The 17,692-nt window shown below is 39.4% G+C and overlaps 1 protein-coding gene across 1 annotated transcript; it reads left to right on the top strand.

The window, feature by feature from the left end:
• The first annotated feature begins 1,034 nt into the window (after nucleotides 1-1,034).
• Nucleotides 1,035-3,026, top strand: LOC112172419. Its single transcript, XM_024309752.1, has 2 exons — nucleotides 1,035-1,900; nucleotides 2,282-3,026. The coding sequence occupies exons 1-2, from the start codon at nucleotides 1,035-1,037 to the stop codon at nucleotides 3,024-3,026; spliced, it is 1,611 nt and encodes a 536-aa protein (XP_024165520.1).
• Nucleotides 3,027-17,692: the final 14,666 nt, after the last annotated feature.

A 17,692-nucleotide genomic window follows, 5' to 3' on the forward strand; every position in this document is an offset into this window, starting at 1 on the left:
TCAAGACAGCCCAAAAATTAGGTAACTCAAAATGATCCGGACACCCATCGCAGCAGCCTCCCACACGACGTCGTCTTCAACCTTTTCGGCCACCAAGTCAGAGGCCCACCGCCTCTCTAAAACACCTCCGCCAGCCCCAGCAGTAATGGACTAGCCCACCTGCCGGGCACCCAACCAACGCCACCAAATTCCATGGTTGTCAGTAACAACGAACGCAACTCCAATGCCGTCTCAACCCAGTGCAACCACCATAGCCACCAAAACCTGAGCTTAGTACCGTTTTGAGCCACCGCCAGCTGTCCCAACAGTAACAGTCCCAAGATTGAGGCCAAGATCCACCCGATCCGAAACAAACTCACCAAGAATTGAGGACTGTTGGCATGAGTCATGCCATGTAATTAGGATTGTGAATTTTGTGTTTTATTAGGATTATTCTGTTGTAATTAGTTTCCTAATAGGTCTCGTAATTAGTTTCCTAATAGGTCTTGATGTATCTTGTATATATACTCCGTTCTTGGAGAAGGTAAATCATATCAGAAAATTTTCAATCTCTTATTCCTTTATTCTGTTTGACTTGGTATCAAAGCCGAGATCCATTCGGACTCGGTTTGTTCTTTCCTCTGCGAATATAGGGTTCTTTTGATTCAGTCTCTTTTAATTTGGTTGAATTGGTTCTTTTGGTCAGTTGATTCTCTTGCCTTGGTTCTTCTTGTCAAATTGGTTCTTTTGCTTCTGCAAGTCGTGAATTGGTTCTTTTGCTTCTACAAGTTGATTTCATCCTTTGTCCATCAGTTTATCCTTTTTTGTTCTTGTGTCCGTCCATATCCTCCTGGTTCTTTGGTATTCTTTTTGTTACAATTTGTAGGGTCTGGAAAAAAAAAATGGTGGATTTGACTCTTACCGACGGGAATACTGGAGGATCTCAAAATGGAGGGGTGAACTCTGTGGCCCGTGAGGTTGTGATTGTTCAGAATGTGACAGATAATTCAAGTTTTGTTCAGAATGGCACTAATTATCAGTTATAGCAGAGGCTTATGAAGATCCATATTCAAGGGATTGAAAAGTGGAGTTATGTTACCGGTAGTGCAGCAAGACCTGCTGCAGGACCAAAAGCCGATGAATGGGATACGGCAAATACTAATGTGATGGGAATTCTTCTCAAGGCTATGACTCCGGAGGTAATGAGATTATTTGCTAACTATGATTCTCCCAAAGCAATTTGGGATTCTGTTGCTGCTACATATTATGATGGGAGTGACTTTGCTCGTGTTCATGAATTGAATGTCAAAGCTTTCAAAATAACTCAGAGTGGACAGCCTGTTGCAACCTTTTATGCGAATTTGAAGACAATTTGGCAGGAGCTTGATCAGAGAAACCCTAATCCTGTGACCTGTGAAGTTGATATTAATTCCTATCGGACTGAGCAGGACAAGATGTGTGTCCATATTTTTCTTACTGGCCTGGACCCTCACTTTGAAGGGGCAAAGAATGAGTTATTGCGTCTTGCAACTCCACCTACATTGGAACAAGCTTTTGCCTATATCCGAAGAGATGAAGGTAATAAGGCTGCTGCTCAGAACCTTCGTACTGAAATTTCTAGTTTAGCAATCCATGCTACACCTCCACCTCTACCTCAACCTCAGATTGGGAATTCTACCCTAGTTCCATCTCAGAGTCAGTATCAGCCACAAAATCAGGGATATCATCAAATGGCTTGCAACTATTGCAAGGAAGTTGGCCATTTCAAGAATCAATGTCCTAAGCTGCGAAGTTTTAATTACAACAACTCTGGTTGGAGAGGAGGCAATAATACTGGAGGACATGAAGGACGTGGTGGTGGTCAAAGAGGCAAAGTGGCAGTCCAATTGGTGCCAGAACCTGACTTCTACGGCATTGGAGGGTAAGATCCCTCACAGGGTAATGTTTCCTTGACTAAGGGAACTCGAGGTAAAATTGGTGTTGCTTTACATGTTTCTGACTTTACTGGTAGTGATACATGGATAATTGATTCTGGTGCGTCTGATCATATGACCTATGATAAGTCCTTCTTTATGTCTATGTCATCCCCTTCTATATCCCATGTTTCTAATGCGAATGGTGCGTCTTTTCCAGTCTTAGGTATTGGGTATGTTCAGGTTACACCATCCATTGTATTGCATGATGTGTTTTATGTACCCTCATTGTCTCATCATCTTTTGTCTGTATCCCAGTTGCAGTCACAAAATAAATGCTCTGTAACTTTTTATCCAATGTATGTTATTTTTCAAAATCTGTGCACCAGGGTGATCATGGGCAACGGAGACCTGAGGGGGAGACTGTTTCACTTGGATTGCATGTACGCAGAGCCAACACAAGCACCGGAACAGCCTTTAGCCCTGACATTGAATTCTGACAGATTAAGTGAGCTATGGTTGTGGCATAGGCGTTTGGGTCATCCATCTTTTGGAGTTATGAAGAAGTCCATGCCTTCATTGTTTCTGGGAGTTAGTGAGTCTAGCCTGCATTGTGAAACTTGTGCTTTGGCTAAGAGTCATAGGTCTAGTTATCATTCGAATTTTCATTCTAGTACTATGCCTTTTGAGTTAATTCATTCAAATGTATGGGGTCCTTCTAAACATTTTACCCTTTCTGGAATGCGATATTTTGTGTTATTCATTGATGACTGTACTCGATTATCCTGGGTGGTTTTACTTATGTCCAAAGATTCTGTTTTCTCTGCTTTTACAGCATTCCATAAGCTTGTTCGTACTCAATATGATGCTCATGTTAAGGTCTTTCGTTCCGATAATGGGGGTGAGTTTGTCAATCATTCTTTTCATGAATATTTCCAACACCATGACATCATACATCAAACTTCATGCCCACAGACACCTGAGCAAAATGGGGTGTCTGAACGGAAAAATAGTCATGTTCTGGACATGGCTCGGTCTCTTCTACTTAGTGCTAACATGCCTAAGTATCTTTGGGGAGAGGCTGTATTGTGTGCTTCTCATCTAATCAATCGTCTTCCGTCTGTCCCTCTTTAAGGTCGTGTACCACTTGAGGTCCTGTTTAACTATGTTTCTAGTCCATCTTCTAATACTCTTCCTGCTCGTGTCTTTGGTTGTATTGCTTATGTTCATCTATATAATAATCAAAGGTCAAAGTTGGATGCTAGAGCCCTTAAGTGTGTGTTTGTGGGGTATGGTTCTCATCAGAAAGGTTACAAATGTTATCATCCTCAATCCCAAAAGTTTTATGTCACCATGGATGTTACATTCAGTGAAGATGCATGTTATTTTTTGCCTCCTGTGACTCCTCGTCAGGGGGAGAAGTCTTGTTATTATGAAGATTTGTTTAGTGGGCAAGATGGGAGACTAGCATCCGAGTTCTCAAGGCTGGAGTGTTTTGGAACGGAACTTGAAAAAGAGGACAGCAGCCCACCGAATAGAGAAGAGAATTTGGGTAGTCAGCTACTAACCAGTCTACTGGATCAGTCTGACCGGTCTGTTGAAGAGGAAGTTTCTGATTCTGTTTCCGATGAAATTCATGATGTCACCAATGCCGTTTTGAACAATTCTTCTGTCTTTCCCTCTCCTTTAGTGGTCTCGCCTGCTCAATCATCACCCGAGGTATGTTCTAATCCTTCTTTATCTAATACTCCTTCTGTGTCAACTAGTGTTCCTTCTTATGTGTCAGATATTGTTCCCACCAAAACTCTGCCTAGTCGTTTGATAGGAGCATTTTAATGCGACGTTTTAACTGCATTTCCCTACATTTCTTACGTTATTTCCTTATTAAAATCCTGTTTAGGAAAGTTTCCATTCTTTGATTGGGAAAGTTCCTATTTGTAGAAAGTTTATATTTTTGTAGTTTCTATTTATCATTTTTAGTAAGTTGCCATTTTTCATTTTAGGAAAGTTTCTATTTTTCTTATTAGTTTCTATTTTTTTAGGACCTCCAAGCAAGTGGAAAATCTTGAGGAGGAAAATCAAAGTTGCAACCAAGTGGAAAATCTTGAGGAGGAAAATCAAAGTTGCAACCAAGTGGAAAATCTTGAGGAGGAAAATCAAAGTTGCAAGGAAGTGGAAAATCTTGAGGAGGAAAATCAAAGTTGCAACCAAGTGGAAAATCTTGAGGAGGAAAATCAAAGTTGCAAGGAAGTGGAAAATCTTGAGGAGGAAAATCAAAGTTGCAACCAAGTGGAAAAACTTGAGGAGGAAAATCAATTCAAGTTGAACAAGTGATAAACATGTGGGAAGATATTTTTTACAAATTTGTCTAACATATCTAGCCCTTCATTTATGTTCATCTCCACCCTCCATTCATCATTTTTTGGGCTATAAATACACTTCTCCTCTCACTCTCAAAACCAATTCCTTCATCCATTCCATCTTCTTTGTCTCTCCATTTCCTCTCCATTTTCCTTAGTCACCAATTTCCTTCATCCATTCCATCTTCTTTGTCTCTCCATTTCCTTTCCATTTTCTCTCCATCCTCTAGTGCATTCAACATTTCAAGCAAGGCCAAGGGAGAAGAAGAATTGCCGTGAGCATCATCCTCCATCACCATCCTTGAAGCTTGCTTTCGAGATTCAAGAGACCACATCCTCAATTCGTTCATCTCATCTCCATCTCACGGTGTAATCCGATTCTCCTTTGTAACCTTTGCTTTGATTTCGTTGGTTTTGTTCTAGTTGACATATGTGTTTGAATGAATATTAATTTCTGGAATTTTATGATTAATTGAGAATTTTTAGATTCATATAATTGTGATTCTAAGTTGCTTATGTGAGTTTGTTCGATTAAATTTGCTTTACAGAAAACTTTTATATGTTTATCTTATTTGGGTCGACACTTATAGGATTTGCATGTAATTGGTGCTAGGTTTAAGAACATGAAATCGACTTTTCGTTTTGTGTAACTTGAATCAAAAGTAGTAAAGGTTCTGGACAAGAATCGAATTTAATTGAAGAGGATTGCAATTAGGTGGACTTTTCCATAACTAAGTTGTACACTTGAGTTGATAGCCTTTCTCTATGTCTAATGCATTAAACATGTCATGATTGACTAGCTTTCTAGGGCTTGATTGCATGTTTGATAGGATTAATCTAGGTGCTTTCGCTTAGGTTAATTAGCATTGAAAAGTAAAATATGGGAAATCATTTGCTTTCGAATGTTTCACATGATCAACTCCTCTCTCATGACTTAGATGAACAATATTAGGGTTTGAATCAATTTTAATCATATGTTTCGGTTTTTGATCTTTGTTCTCTCACTCTATTTTATTTTTATGTTTTGCATTTTAATTATTTTGTTAACTTAGTTTTATTTTCGAAAAAAAACCAAAAACAAAATCCCCCCTTTTTCGTAAATAATGTTTATACTTGTGAATATCTTTGTGAATATTATACTTTGTTTTAATTTTAATTGTTTAATTGTTTGACAATGACAGGTGTACCCTCAATCCCCGGAATAGAACGATCCCTACTTACTTATACTACTAACGACATTTCAGGGTTAAATTGCGCGCTTGCTTTGAGCGACATCAATTTTTGGCGCCGTTGCCGGGGATTGAAAAATCACTTGCTAAATTGTGTCATTTATTGTATATATTTGTTGTATATAAATTGTTTAAAACTTAGTTTAATTTTTTATTTATATTATTGAACACGAATTTTAATTGTAGGTTGTAAATTGAGAGGAATAGGTGAAGTCTCTTTTGTTAATATTGGCCTAAACCCCTTATTGGTACCTAGCTCAGGTCCCTTAAGGTTGAGGGCGGCCTTTATTAACACTTGTTGAACTGTCTTCACACTTATGAACTTTTTCATCTTAGTAAGAAAGCCTATGTGAAATGGTGTCTAGGAAGGGGACAACGTTCATGACGGGTTTTTGAATCCAGAAGTGCTTGCAAATGGGCCTAAACCACTATGTGGGAGTAGCTCATGCCAAAATGGATTTTTCCTCTCGTGTTCGCCCTCCCCCACCTGGCCATTTCAGTAAGGTTGCCCAAATGATTTGAAAGGGAGTTTGTGTCTAGGCGACTATACTTGGGCCGCACGTCCACTTGATTTACCGCTTGGAATTTGATTCGATATCAATAATGTTTATAATAAAAGAAATACTTGTGAATACTCTATATGTGTAAATTATTTTGTTGTTTCACACTTTAAACTTGTAAAAATACTTTTCACGTTTTATACTCACTTGAGTACTTAACTTGTGTCTTATGTACAATATACTTGTTAATTATACTTGTAGTTTGTAATTAATAGTTATACTTGTTTTTATTTTGTATTTCTTTGTTAATTATAGTTACTAACTTTATTTAATGTAGGTACCGTCTGGCTGCAAGACGTAAAATACAAGCGCTACTTGGGAGGCAACCCATGCAAATCAGATTTGTTTTCTCTTTCCCTATTTCTTTTTATTTTTCAATTTTTCTCTTTAGTTTTTATTTTAGGATTTGTTTTCGTAAATGTCTTCTATCTATGCTTACTTATTTCATTGCATGCTTTTAATTAATTACATTGAGGATAATGCAATATTTAAGTGTGGGGGAAGAGATTTATATTTTTGTCTTTCATTTTGAGTCCTATATATATATATATTTGTCTTTTATTTTTGAGTCCTTTCTATAAATAAAAAAATATATAAAAAAAAATATTAAAAAAAAAATTGCATTCATTCAGTCTTATTTACAAAAAAAAAAAAAAAAATTAAAAATTAAAAAAAATATATATATATAATAATAATAATAATAATACTAAGCCATGTCTGCATCTCTGTAGGAGTTGAGACTGAGCTCAAGGGAAATGTGAGAGCCACCGCCATAACCGCCACCTCCCTCGGAAGTAGTCTTCATGTTGCCAAAGATGTCCTCACCATGCATGGGGAATAGTGGAAGGGTTTCAATCTCCTGGTGATCTCCTCCTCGTTGTTCCATGAAAGATTGTCCTCCTGTTGTGCCAAAGGAGGTAGTACTGGTATTAGTGTTGAAGGGTGAGGAGGAATATGGGTCAACACCATAGCCGACACGTGACCCAAAGTTTAGATCAATGGATCTACCATCATCAGTAGAACTAGTGGATCCAAAATTGAGATCGAGAGATCCACCAACCGGAACGTTCCGAAATTCCTTCAACTTCTGCCTCTCACGAGCCTTGAGGTTCTGGAACCAAAAGAAGACGTTTTTGTCCTCGATCTGCCCATACTGTTTCAGATGGAGGCAGATGTAATACCCCGAAAAATCCAAATTAAATTCTGTGGATTTTTATAATTGATTTCTCGGTATTAGGAGCGAGTACGAAGCTTGAAGAAGTTGTGGAAGTAGTTCGAACGATTTTATTTTCGAAAACGAACGTTATTTAGGGACCCGCGAAAGTTGACTTTTTATATGTACCGAATTTGGGAAGGCTTCCTTCATGAAAGTTGTAGAGCTCGTCGATACGATCGCGTGCATATGTGGAACGCAATATTCGGAGTTCGTATGAATAAGTTATGAATATTTGAAATTTGGGAATTTTCTATAAATAGGGGAAATTTTCTGATTTTTCATTTAAGGACGAAACATTTTCTCTTTTGCGGAATAGTCCCCCATTCTCTCCGTTCTCTCTCTTCCTTCGACCTTCAGAACCCTCGGGTTTTCGCCGACCCGACCCGGCTCCAACAGCGCCGTCGCTGCACCTCAGGCCACGACCCGGACCTCTCTGTGATCGCCGCTCCAAGCCCAGTCTCCCTCTGGTGTCGCCTTGCTCCGTCGCTGCCCCGGAAGCTGGATCGAAGAAGCTCAGTCGTGCGATCGGACCCGGCCGGAAAACTACTTTTCCGGCGATGCATGGGCCGATCCTTCCCATTTTCGTGATCTCCTCCTCCTGCTGATCATCCTCATATCCTCCATGCTTGACGATTTGGAGTGAAGGCCTGTAGATCAAGAGTTGACTTTTTGGACGCTCCAGATCGAATCTGATCAGATCAGACGCACCAGATTAATCTGAACTTCAAAGCTTGATCTAGGACGATCTAGGCCGAACCGGACTTAGCTCCAGGTATGAAAGTTGATCTCCCTTTCATTTTGAAGAAGTTTGTAGTTGACGACTTTTGCATCGGAGGTGGTTGACCGCCTCGTTGACCGCCGTGTTGACCACCGCTTGTGGCGGCGCGTCGGACCATATTTTGAGTTTATATTATCTGGACAATGATCTACGCATCCATACGAGCGTTTTGATATATTACAAGGTTATTTTAGAAAACGTTGATAAATAGTGGATTTATGTTTTAACGGTTTTACGTTTTATCTTCGGTTTACGATCTGTGAAGATCAGACCATCGGTTTTACTTCAAATTTTAATATGTTGATCGTATGACTGTCCCGGTGACTTTGTGAGGTCACGGGCGAAGATCCGACCGTTGGATCTTCGTATAATTGTGAAATAGTGATTCGGAAGTCTATTCGTGAGAATCCGACCGTCGGATTTTCATGAAATTTTGTGGAGATGTTTATAAGGACGATTCAGGAAGATCTGACCGTTGGATCTTCGTGATAATTTTGGAGGATGATCCTAAGGGCGATCCGTGAGGATCCGACCGTTGGATCGTCTTTATTTTTGAATCCGACCGTTGGATCGTCGTTTAAGGTTATTTCGTGTTTCGTTTACTAAGCAAAGACCATACTTGATTAGGTACTTGACGGTTTGAGTTGACGAGCGTTCGGAATATTGATATATTCGACTTTTTAGAAGACGCAGCTGGATTAGAGGTGAGTAAACCTCACATGGTTCATATTACGAACCGAATAAATTTAATTACTCTATTTTGTGGTAATTGTGTGAAAATATTTATGGAATAAATATTTGTTTTAAATCATATGGACTTGATCAACTACGGTCCATAGGTAAGTAAAATGATTTTATTATACAAATGAATTTCACGGTTTTTATACTTGAACTATAGTTGGTATTAGTAGTCATTCCTGAGCGGATGATTACGTATATATATATTTACGTGGAATATATATTTTGGTTGATGTGTGATTGGCATGATGAATTGATTGAGAATTGATTGGATATTATTCAAGCTATTAATCTCCCATTTAATTGTTGAATAATGAAATGTTGATCATGAGGTGTGAAAACTATTTTATATGCCCAATTGTGAATATGTGGAAATTATTCTAAGAAGTAAAGATTTGTCTTGAAATAATATGTCTCTTTATATGGGTGTACATATACATTTATACACATTTATACGATCTAAAACTTATAAAGATTGTATGTTGAGAAATTGTTTATGGCTGAAAAATATAATTATAAAGCCGGGTGATTACAACAACCCCGTGCTTAAGTGAATTACTGGTAAAACTGTTTTGGTGTTATGAGGAGTTAAGCTGTGGGCCCTAGTCCCTTCAGATAGTGCACTATTATACTCTTAGGAAGGGTGCTTACTTTGAGTATACATGCCTTAGTTGTGTCTTTGGTATGCTGCGGCTTACCCGTACTTTGGGAATAGTACGTCGGTCCCTAGTACGTGGATTTGTGATTTGATACCAGTCAACCTGGTTGTCCCATGCTATGGGAATAGTACGTCGGTCCCTAGCATGTGGATTTGTGATTTGTTACCAGTTAATCTGAAAATTCACTAAAAAGAGAAATGTACTTATGTGAAATTGATCAAATATCTATCCATGATATATTTTGAATATGTGAAGGTGTTATGTGAAATTGATCAAATATCTATCCATGATATATTTTGAATATGTGAAGGTGTTATGTGAAATTGATCAAATATCTATCCATGATATATTTGGAATATGTGAAGGTGTTATGTTATTTTGATCAAATATCTATCCATGATATATTTTGAATATGTGAAGGTATTAGTGAAAAGAAAATCAAGCATGTGTTACTTTAATGTTGTTTCACATATTAATGATGCAATATTTGTTGATTGAGTTTTAAAAGAGAGTATCGAAAAATACCTACTTTTATGTTTATGAGATTTTTGGAGTTACCTTGTGAGTGTGTTGATTGTTTACTTGAGTTATAATAATTGTAATTAAATAAATCAACAGTTCTTTCTTGTTTACTCATACGGGCTGTCATGGCTTACCGGGTTTGGTGTTGTTGCATTCCCGGTACACTATTCAAATTGTGTAGCGGGTAATCTCACAGGTCAGGAGAATCAGGGCAGTGATCGTGCGGTTTAGAGTATTAGTATTGGATTTATAGCATTTGTTTTGTGAGGAGAATTTTACTCATTGAGTTTTACAATTTGATTTGGTGAGAGTGTGCTGTAATAAGTAGCTTGAGGATTTGGTTTATGTAATATCAAGAGGTGTATTTAGTGGTTGTTTTCTGAGAGAAAAATTCAGAACGTATTTGTATTGTTTTTAGTCATGTTCCGGATTTGAATCCTTATTTCAAGATTCGGGGTGTGACAGTTTGGTATCAGAGCGTAAGGTGCATATTCAATGATTTGTCAATACTTTCCGAGTGATGGCCCGTCTGCAGCGGATCCCCATCGTATGCTCTTCGGTATTGATCAAGTCATTGGTATGTAAGAGTGTAGGAGTCAGTAGGGACGTTAGGTCGTATTAGGAGTTATGAAATACCTCGGTGTGTTAGTATATTGGTGATTAGGTACTTGTATTGAGTTATGCTATGTTCGAGTGTTGTACAAGTTTGACCACGTATTGCTATGCTTCTAGAGTAATGGACAGATTGGGAAGCATAATTAAGGATTGAGGTAGACCCTTAGGTTGAGGTATAGTCTTATGTAGGAACATGATCTTTTGAGGATGAAGTGTAGGCATTAGAGGTTGAGCTGACTATTCCACTTGTGGTTGATGTGATTAAATCTACTCTTAGGTTGAAATGGTGAAAATGTTGAGGATTTAGGAGTAGTTGGAAATAGAATTGATCTCACAACTCAAAGATGATAGGAGTGTGAGTGATTATGAGATAGAGTTCTCAAGACTATTGGTTTAATGGATGCTAACTTTAGCAAGGTGTAAGGAATAGAGGTGCCTTATTAGCCTTAAGATTTTTCTTACTAAGGCGAAGTGTGATACTAGAAGACCTAATCTCTTGGTGTGTTGTGACAGGATGTGCTTGATGTCTATAGTAGACTTTTGCGTGTGACTTCTTTTGTAAAATGTTGTTCTATGTGGTATGTTGCATGATGCATTTTTCATTGTTTAACAGATTAGTCTTTTACCACTTTGTTAGTGCTTGGGCAATAGAGCTAATACTTTAAGCTCCTCTTAGAAAGATGCCAATTATGAAAGATGTGTGCAGCATAATTTGCTAAGGTTTGAAAGAGCAGTTGGTGACCAAGGTTCGATCCTTGGTATCGTTGTTGGTTTAACAAAAAGAAGAAACGACATACATCCAATCTTATTGATTTAGTTATATTACAAAATAAACAAACAGAGGACTACACTATTCTAAGCTAAATCAGTGGCTCCGGATGGATTGAGACTGAGCTCAAGAGAAACAGGTGAGCCACTGTTGTAACCGCCTGAGCCACCGAAATAGTAACCAAATGAGCTACCGCCCTCTGATGTAGTCTTCGGGTTACCAAGGATGTTTTCACCGTGCTCAGGGAACAGAGGAAGAGTCTCGACCTCCTGGTGATCTCCTCCTCGTCGTTCCATGAATGATTGTGACCCAAGGGTTAGATCGATTGATCCATCATCACCAGTAGAACCAGTGGAACCGAAGTTGAGATCAATGGACCTACCATCATCAGTAGAACTTGTGGATCCAAAATTGAGATCGAGAGATCCACCAACCCGAACGTTCCGAAATTCCTTCAACTTCAACCTCTCTCGAGCCTTGAGGTTCTGGAACCAAAAGAAGACGTTCTTGTCCTCGATCTCCCCATACGGTTTCAGATAAAGACAGATCTCTTGAATCTGCTCTGGAGATGGGTACTTGTAACCCTTGTCATAGTAGAGCCCCTGAAGGATTCTTAGTTGGGCTGGTGTAGGAGTCCACCGGATAGTGGTCGGCCTGATAGGTGTGTTGGCACTACTCCCGGCTGCTTGGTTGCTTCCTCCCTCCTCGGTTGGTTGCTGGGCTTGTAGTTCCAATTGTTGCTGGGTTTGAAGCTCCATTAGTTGCAGAGTTCGTGGTTCCATGGTGTTGGGTTGAAAGGAAGTGAAAAGTGAAGATCAACAAAGTGATTGAGTGTTTGGGGCGGATTAATCTTAGAAGGATTGAGGTTGATGATGGGGTGTTGGAGATTTGAAAGCTCAGAGGAAAGAAGTGATTGAATCAACTAGATGGGAGAGAAGATTCGGAAGGAGAAGGATTAAAGTGATGAAGAAAGGATTTGAGTTTTGAAAGAAAGGCTGAAGGTTGAGAGAAAATGGCGAAAGCTCTGAAGAAATTTCTTTTCTTTGGTGTGAACAGTCGCTTCCCCGGAACGCACCTATTTATAGAACGAGGTGAGCAGATCTCCACCGTTGGATGGACGATCTCTGAGATTCAAACTACGCGTTGGATTAAAGTAGCCCTAAAACATGGAAAAGTTGTTGGCGCGTGGAGAGCGCGTAAGGGAACCGAACGAATCTCGAAGTGCTATGGCAGACAACTTTAGCCGAAAGTGGATCTAATTTCCGTAAATCACTGAAAAGACGAGTTGTGGAATGTGGACCTTGCAGGGTTTGTTTTTATTCTATTGCTTATAATAGAATAAATAAAAGAAATATAAGGACAGCAGCGAGAGCAGATGGTGCTCTAGTGGTTGAGAGAGAAGTTATTGTGCAAGAGGTTAGAGTTTCGAATCTTGCCTCCTCTTTTATTTTTATTTATGTCGCTTATGACATAATAAATATAACACGTGAGCATATATTAATGAAAGTAGCTCTTGCTTCAGTGGTTGGGAGCAAAACCCTCGTGTTCGAGATCGGGAGTTCGAACCTTACCTCTTACAATTATTTTTGGACCTTGTATATGCTCAGTATACGGACGTATTTTATACGTAGAGCTGTAGCTTAGTAGATTTCTACAGTTTTGGGAAAAGTGGAGACAGTACAGTCAAGCGTGGTAGTTGAAGTAGAAATTGATGTGGCCATATTTGGTGATTGCTTAGTATTCTGTATGAACTACAGAAAACCTTAATCAGGAGAAATGGATTTGCGATTAAATTTCGGGACGAAATTTCTTTAAGGAGGGTAGACTGTAATACCCCGAAAAATCCAAATTAAATTCTGTGGATTTTTATAATTGATTTCTCGGTATTAGGAGCGAGTACGAAGCTTGAAGAAGTTGTGGAAGTAGTTCGAACGATTTTATTTTCGAAAACGAACGTTATTTAGGGACCCGCGAAAGTTGACTTTTTATATGTACCGAATTTGGGAAGGCTTCCTTCATGAAAGTTGTAGAGCTCGTCGATACGATCGCGTGCATATGTGGAACGCAATATTCGGAGTTCGTATGAATAAGTTATGAATATTTGAAATTTGGGAATTTTCTATAAATAGGGGAAATTTTCTGATTTTTCATTTAAGGACGAAACATTTTCTCTTTTGCGGAATAGTCCCCCATTCTCTCCGTTCTCTCTCTTCCTTCGACCTTCAGAACCCTCGGGTTTTCGCCGACCCGACCCGGCTCCAACAGCGCCGTCGCTGCACCTCAGGCCACGACCCGGACCTCTCTGTGATCGCCGCTCCAAGCCCAGTCTCCCTCTGGTGTCGCCTTGCTCCGTCGCTGCCCCGGAAGCTGGATCGAAGAAGCTCAGTCGTGCGATCGGACCCGGCCGGAAAACTACTTTTCCGGCGATGCATGGGCCGATCCTTCCCATTTTCGTGATCTCCTCCTCCTGCTGATCATCCTCATATCCTCCATGCTTGACGATTTGGAGTGAAGGCCTGTAGATCAAGAGTTGACTTTTTGGACGCTCCAGATCGAATCTGATCAGATCAGACGCACCAGATTAATCTGAACTTCAAAGCTTGATCTAGGACGATCTAGGCCGAACCGGACTTAGCTCCAGGTATGAAAGTTGATCTCCCTTTCATTTTGAAGAAGTTTGTAGTTGACGACTTTTGCATCGGAGGTGGTTGACCGCCTCGTTGACCGCCGTGTTGACCACCGCTTGTGGCGGCGCGTCGGACCATATTTTGAGTTTATATTATCTGGACAATGATCTACGCATCCATACGAGCGTTTTGATATATTACAAGGTTATTTTAGAAAACGTTGATAAATAGTGGATTTATGTTTTAACGGTTTTACGTTTTATCTTCGGTTTACGATCTGTGAAGATCAGACCATCGGTTTTACTTCAAATTTTAATATGTTGATCGTATGACTGTCCCGGTGACTTTGTGAGGTCACGGGCGAAGATCCGACCGTTGGATCTTCGTATAATTGTGAAATAGTGATTCGGAAGTCTATTCGTGAGAATCCGACCGTCGGATTTTCATGAAATTTTGTGGAGATGTTTATAAGGACGATTCAGGAAGATCTGACCGTTGGATCTTCGTGATAATTTTGGAGGATGATCCTAAGGGCGATCCGTGAGGATCCGACCGTTGGATCGTCTTTATTTTTGAATCCGACCGTTGGATCGTCGTTTAAGGTTATTTCGTGTTTCGTTTACTAAGCAAAGACCATACTTGATTAGGTACTTGACGGTTTGAGTTGACGAGCGTTCGGAATATTGATATATTCGACTTTTTAGAAGACGCAGCTGGATTAGAGGTGAGTAAACCTCACATGGTTCATATTACGAACCGAATAAATTTAATTACTCTATTTTTGTGGTAATTGTGTGAAAATATTTATGGAATAAATATTTGTTTTAAATCATATGGACTTGATCAACTACGGTCCATAGGTAAGTAAAATGATTTTATTATACAAATGAATTTCACGGTTTTTATACTTGAACTATAGTTGGTATTAGTAGTCATTCCTGAGCGGATGATTACGTATATATATATTTACGTGGAATATATATTTTGGTTGATGTGTGATTGGCATGATGAATTGATTGAGAATTGATTGGATATTATTCAAGCTATTAATCTCCCATTTAATTGTTGAATAATGAAATGTTGATCATGAGGTGTGAAAACTATTTTATATGCCCAATTGTGAATATGTGGAAATTATTCTAAGAAGTAAAGATTTGTCTTGAAATAATATGTCTCTTTATATGGGTGTACATATACATTTATACACATTTATACGATCTAAAACTTATAAAGATTGTATGTTGAGAAATTGTTTATGGCTGAAAAATATAATTATAAAGCCGGGTGATTACAACAACCCCGTGCTTAAGTGAATTACTGGTAAAACTGTTTTGGTGTTATGAGGAGTTAAGCTGTGGGCCCTAGTCCCTTCAGATAGTGCACTATTATACTCTTAGGAAGGGTGCTTACTTTGAGTATACATGCCTTAGTTGTGTCTTTGGTATGCTGCGGCTTACCCGTACTTTGGGAATAGTACGTCGGTCCCTAGTACGTGGATTTGTGATTTGATACCAGTCAACCTGGTTGTCCCATGCTATGGGAATAGTACGTCGGTCCCTAGCATGTGGATTTGTGATTTGTTACCAGTTAATCTGAAAATTCACTAAAAAGAGAAATGTACTTATGTGAAATTGATCAAATATCTATCCATGATATATTTTGAATATGTGAAGGTGTTATGTGAAATTGATCAAATATCTATCCATGATATATTTTGAATATGTGAAGGTGTTATGTGAAATTGATCAAATATCTATCCATGATATATTTGGAATATGTGAAGGTGTTATGTTATTTTGATCAAATATCTATCCATGATATATTTTGAATATGTGAAGGTATTAGTGAAAAGAAAATCAAGCATGTGTTACTTTAATGTTGTTTCACATATTAATGATGCAATATTTGTTGATTGAGTTTTAAAAGAGAGTATCGAAAAATACCTACTTTTATGTTTATGAGATTTTTGGAGTTACCTTGTGAGTGTGTTGATTGTTTACTTGAGTTATAATAATTGTAATTAAATAAATCAACAGTTCTTTCTTGTTTACTCATACGGGCTGTCATGGCTTACCGGGTTTGGTGTTGTTGCATTCCCGGTACACTATTCAAATTGTGTAGCGGGTAATCTCACAGGTCAGGAGAATCAGGGCAGTGATCGTGCGGTTTAGAGTATTAGTATTGGATTTATAGCATTTGTTTTGTGAGGAGAATTTTACTCATTGAGTTTTACAATTTGATTTGGTGAGAGTGTGCTGTAATAAGTAGCTTGAGGATTTGGTTTATGTAATATCAAGAGGTGTATTTAGTGGTTGTTTTCTGAGAGAAAAATTCAGAACGTATTTGTATTGTTTTTAGTCATGTTCCGGATTTGAATCCTTATTTCAAGATTCGGGGTGTGACAGCAGATCTCTTGAATCTGCTCTGGAGTTGGGTACTTAAAACCCTTATCATAGTAAAGGCCCTTGAGGATTCTTAGTTGAGGCGGTGTGGGAGCCCACCGGTTATTAGTCCCGGCTGCTTGGTTGTTTCCTCCATCCTCGATTTGTTGCTGGGTCTGTTGCTCCATTAGTTGCAGAGTTTGTGGTTCCATGTTGATGAAGAAAGGATTTGAGTTTCGAAAGAAAGGCTGAAGGGTTGAGAGAGAAAGGCTGGAACTCGGAAGAATTTTCTTTTGGAGTGAACAGTCGCTCAGAATGCACCTATTTCTAGAACGAGTGAGCAGATCTCCACCGTTGGATCGACGATCTCTGAGATTAAATCTACGCGTTGGATTAAAGTCACCCAAAAACACGGAAAAGTTGTTGACGCGTGAAGGACACATGGGGGAACCAAACTGATCTCGAGGAGCTGTGACAGATAAGCTACAGCCGAAAGCAGGTATGATTGCCGTAAATTAAGGAAAAGAAAGGACGCGTGGGGGAATCAAACGAATCTCGAGGACCTGTGACAGACAAGCTACAGCCGAAAGCAGGTCTAATTGCCATAAATCCAGGAAAAGAAAGGAATATTTACGCGTGGGGGAGTTTTTCATGTGCATACGTGTTTCTTGGGCCGTGAACTGTCATAACTCTTCTCCTTCTCGGAGAAGCTTTGTTAAAACCGTGTGCCTGTTGAGATTTCTACCCTATTTTGTGCTTTACATATACATCTTTTTTTTGTCTCCTCCAGATTTTACTAAGGTTTGTCTAAAGCGTGCAGTTTCAAATTCCTTCTACTTCCTCATGGCTCGAACCAAGGTTACCCCTCGCAGGGGCGTCAATCAACGCTGTGTTCTCTCTTTGGAAGAAGAAGGTCGTCAAGCGGCCACTAGAGCTGGGCTTACTCGTCCATGGGACCATCGTCCTATCCGTGAGCGTACCCGCAGTCCCCCTCCTCTGCCTCGTCGCTCTCCCAGACTGCATCCCGGAGAGTCTTCTTCCTCACCAGCTGCTAGTGCTCCTCGACCTGTGGCCACCCTGGAAAGCTTGTCGGATTCAATTGATGATTTGCGCTCCTCTCTCCGCGATGGTATTATGGTGACAGATTGGAGAGTCAATTGCATGATCGATTACATCTCTGAGATGAACTGCACTTTGATCCGCTGTCACACTGCAATAAACAAGCTTGCTCAGGAAGTCAATAACTTGCAGAGTTATCCTCCTGGGTTTCCTCGCAAGGACGCTACTGCATCACAACATGAGGACCCGCCTCCGAAGGCTGAAACCAGCAAGAGGGCTGCCACTCG

Source organism: Rosa chinensis, chromosome 1, assembly GCF_002994745.2.
Source record: "Rosa chinensis cultivar Old Blush chromosome 1, RchiOBHm-V2, whole genome shotgun sequence".
In the NCBI taxonomy this organism is placed as follows: domain Eukaryota; kingdom Viridiplantae; phylum Streptophyta; class Magnoliopsida; order Rosales; family Rosaceae; genus Rosa; species Rosa chinensis.